Here is a 3,966-nt window from a genome sequence, read left to right as displayed (position 1 = left end):
GGGAGGGGAGGGGAGGGGAGGGGAGGGGAGGGAGCTCTTTGAGATACCTTCTCTCACTTAAGGAAGAATTTAAACAGAACTGACACAGTTCACAGCTTCCATTCTGCCCAAATGGCTCAATGTAGAACAAAGCTCTCCCATTCTTCTAAATTCAATCCTACTACCAAAATTTTCAACTATTTTCCCTCTTCAATACTTCTTTTCTATGGTCAAGAACTGGCTATATAATCTTTTGTGTGTGTGTGATGGTGCATTGAATCCAGCACTTTCTCACATTAGGTCTGATTCTACCAGTGAGCCATAGCCTCCGAACCTGATGGATCATTACCTTGTAACAACGTTTTTTTTCATAATATTTATTACCTTATCTTTTGTTTGTTTGTTTGTTTGTTTTTGTTTTTTTTTCGAGACAGGGTTTCTCTGTGTAGTCCTGGCTGCCCTGGAACTCACTTTGTAGACCAGGCTGGCCTCAAACTCAGAAATCCACCTGTCTCTGCCTCCCAAGTGCTAGGATTAAAGGCATGCACCACCACTACCCGGCAATATTACCTTATCTTGATTTCTATTTAATATCTTTGAAGGCTTGTAGTGTGTGATATACAAACTAGATACCTTCAGATATATCTTTCCATTCAGTTCCACTGCTATCACTTTTAGGGAAGACTAACTATTATCAGGTGCTCACTTTACGTCAGGTAGTATATGCTGGCCTCAGACTCAGGGAAATCCTCCTGTCTAAGTCTCCCAAGTGCCAGAATTGTAGGTGTGAGCTACCATGCTGGTTTCAAAATTTAATTTCTTGAGGAATAAGGTGAGATAGTCAGAGAATAGCAACATTCCAAACACAGCATACATAAAATATAAGAAAAAGCCACATTGGAATGGAAGAATTTAAAAGATCAGTCTTTAGAGGGTTCAATTAACTAATTTTGTTTTACTCTGTGGTGTCCACTATGACTATAATTTTCTCATCTGTGAAATGGTGATAATAAACTACATTGCATGGGATTTACTTTAAAATGAAAGTGCAAGCCTAGAGAGATGGTGCAGCCATTAAAGACACTTGTTACAAAGCTTGATTATCTGAGTTTTATTCCTCAGAACCTGCATGGTAGAAGGAGAGAACCAACTTCAGGAAGCTGGCCTCTTTCAGGCATGTACCATGGTAAGCATGGTACATTGGAAACACACACACACACACACACACACACACACACACACTGTAAAGTCCATTTTTAAATAAATAAATAACTGTGAAATGAGATACTTAAGGTGCCTACCACAGGCCAGGACCGTGACAAGAACGCAGTGTTAACTTCTCTCCATCCCACTTGTTAATAATTCAATGACTAATTCTTTAACCAAGAAAGTCACTTCTACTGGTAGGCATGTTAGCACACACAGTTAATCTCAGCATTTAGGAAGAGATCTCTGTGAGTTCCAGGCCAACCTGGTCTGCATAGTGAGTTCCAGGATAGTCAGAGCTACATAGTGAGAATGTCTGTCGCCTCCACTTTCATTACTCTTGGACCTTAGATACATCTTTTACAGCTTCTCAACCTTTGCTAGGGCTTAAGTCACTCTGCAAATTAGATCCACTCATGAAAGAGGGAGTGAGAACGGGTAATGGGAGTAAAAATCAATTAAAATTCACTAAATAAATGTAAAAATATACTAAAGAACAATTGAAAAGCAATAATAATCCATTCTTATACCACTCACCGGTGTAGGCCATGTTCTTAGGGTTGCCATAAGGAGCCCCAGGTTGCACGGGGCTATAAACAGGGTTCATTGTGGAAGACTGAGGATCCTACAGAAAAGACAAAGATAACAGCACTGATTAATAATTATTCATTCCCTGTGACATCATCTTCTCATCTAATCACTTCTAAAGTCTTCAGTTATGCTCAAAGGGAAGCATCATAGTATAGGAACAAAAGGACTAAACAGAGTATATTCTCTCCCCATCTGTCTAGTCAGGGTTTCTATTCATGCACAAACATCATGACCAAGAAGCAAGTTGCGGAGGAAAGGGTTTATTCGGCTTACACTTCCATACTGCTGTTGATCACCAAGGAAGTCAGGACTGGAACTCAAGCAGGTCAGGAAGCAGGAGCTGATGCAGAAGCCATGGAGGGATGTTCTTTACTGGCTTGCTTTCCCTGGCTTGCTCAACCTGCTCTCTTATAGAACCTAGACTACCAGCCCAGAGATGGCACCACCCACAAGGGGCCCTCCCCCCCTTGATCACTAATTGAGAAAATGCCTTATAGCTGGATCTCATGGGGGCATTTCCCCAACTGAAGCTCCTTTCTCTGTGGTAACTCCAGCTGTGAAGAGTTGACACAAAACTAGCCAGTACACCATCTGACAGATGAAGAATGAAAGAGCAGAGAAGTGATATGACTTGTCTAATGTCAACACAGCCATTTTAGGCTCCGTCTAATATTAGCACCAGTATTCAACAGAGAGTTCTGACATTAATGTGGCCCTGGCCAAGTCACTTTGTCTCTTCTGACTTTAATGTCATAATGTTAATGGATTAGTTGACCTCTGAGGTCCTTTCTATTTCTAATGATGCTAACTCACAAGTTGGAAAATGATACACTGCTACAGTTTACCAAGAGAGCCTGGGTGTCTGGTGGTGAGCACCGAGCCTGCTGGAAGGAACAAAGAGCAAGGGCCTTGCCCACCCCTTATGCCTGAAGAAGATAAGATAAAAGCTACTAACAGCTATAAAGAAAAGGGGAGGGATTTTAATTAAATTTATTTGTGTGCTCATGCATGCACACATGTACAGTGCCATGTGGAGCCATGAGGAGATTGGGAAACAACTTGCAGAAATTGGGTCTCTTCTTCCATTATGTGGGTTCCAGGGATAGAACTAGGTTGTCAGACTTAGCAGCAAGCATCTCTAGCTACTGAGCCATCTTGATGCTCCCCAAAGAGGGAATTTGATGTCACTGAATATCTTAAGCAAAAAGAGAAACATAGCCAAGACTTCTTACCAGATTTATTCAAGAGAAAGAAATAAACTTGGAAATTGTGTGCAATAACTATCACCTACACAAGTTAATTATCCTAATGAAGGACATTCCCCATTCTGATTAATGGAAAACCTGCCATTAAGCTCTATTAACCAGACAATTTGTCCCATCTTGTTTAGAGAGCCATATTTTACACATAAGCCGACACATGTTTGAATACTGTCTCCAGATATATTACTTACACTCCATAAAATCAAACAATTCTCTCCTAACTAGGTTTACATGATAGATGGGCAATTTTTTAGGTCATTAACTTTTGTTGCACCTCAAGATAGGGAACAAGTTCAACGCTGAAGGCAGGCAGTGAACATCTGGCTTGATCACAACGGCTCTGTGATTAATTAAGTCTGTTCTGGGTTCTGGAATGAAAGGTGGAGAATTGATGGGTTCCCAAGGACAAGACTCTGAGACTCTCAGAGCAGGCAAACAGGAAATGCCACTGTTCATTTCAGAAGCTAGAACTTCTATAAATCTGCCCAATGCAAAGCCCTGGCAAACAAAGCTAGGATTAATGGGGTCATTACACTCATCTACAAATTGAAGCTACAACTTGAGAATATATCAAATAAGGTATGTGTATTCTCAGCTCAATTTAGGGGAAAAAAAAAGCATTTTACAACCAGGCTGAGGATTAAACTCTGATGTTGATGTTAAACTTCCTATCTGCGAAGTGATATGCAGATACACACAATGACAGTGTTCCTGTGCAGATGACACAGGTGACTGCATGCTTCCCTAACTTGGGTCTTCTCCTTAAACAGCTCTCTGCCTAATACGTCAGTGTTAAGTGGCATGGTGGCACATGCCTTTAATCTCAGCACTCGGGAGGCAGAGGCAGACGGATTTCTGAGTTCGAGGCCAGCCTGGTCTACAGAGTGAGTTCCAGGACAGCCAGGGCTATACAGAGAAACCCTGTCTC

The 3,966-nt window shown here is 41.4% G+C and overlaps 1 protein-coding gene across 3 annotated transcripts in view; it reads right to left on the bottom strand.

Moving 5' to 3' along the window:
* Fam168a (family with sequence similarity 168 member A) overlaps positions 1 to 3,966 on the bottom strand; it is a 142,564-nt gene that overhangs the window by 56,105 nt on the left and 82,493 nt on the right. For all 3 annotated transcript variants that reach the window (XM_021197775.2, XM_021197765.2, XM_029534802.1), the window contains exon 2: positions 1,723 to 1,810. In XM_021197775.2, coding sequence (XP_021053434.1) covers positions 1,723 to 1,792 — 70 coding nt within the window. In that variant the 5' untranslated portion in view covers positions 1,793 to 1,810. The remainder of the gene's footprint in view (positions 1 to 1,722; positions 1,811 to 3,966) is intronic.

This window comes from Mus pahari, chromosome 1 (assembly GCF_900095145.1).
Source record: "Mus pahari chromosome 1, PAHARI_EIJ_v1.1, whole genome shotgun sequence".
NCBI classification, from domain to species: Eukaryota; Metazoa; Chordata; class Mammalia; order Rodentia; family Muridae; genus Mus; species Mus pahari.
The sequence above is the reverse complement of the archived record's forward strand: the minus strand, read 5'-3'. Positions and strand labels throughout refer to the sequence as shown.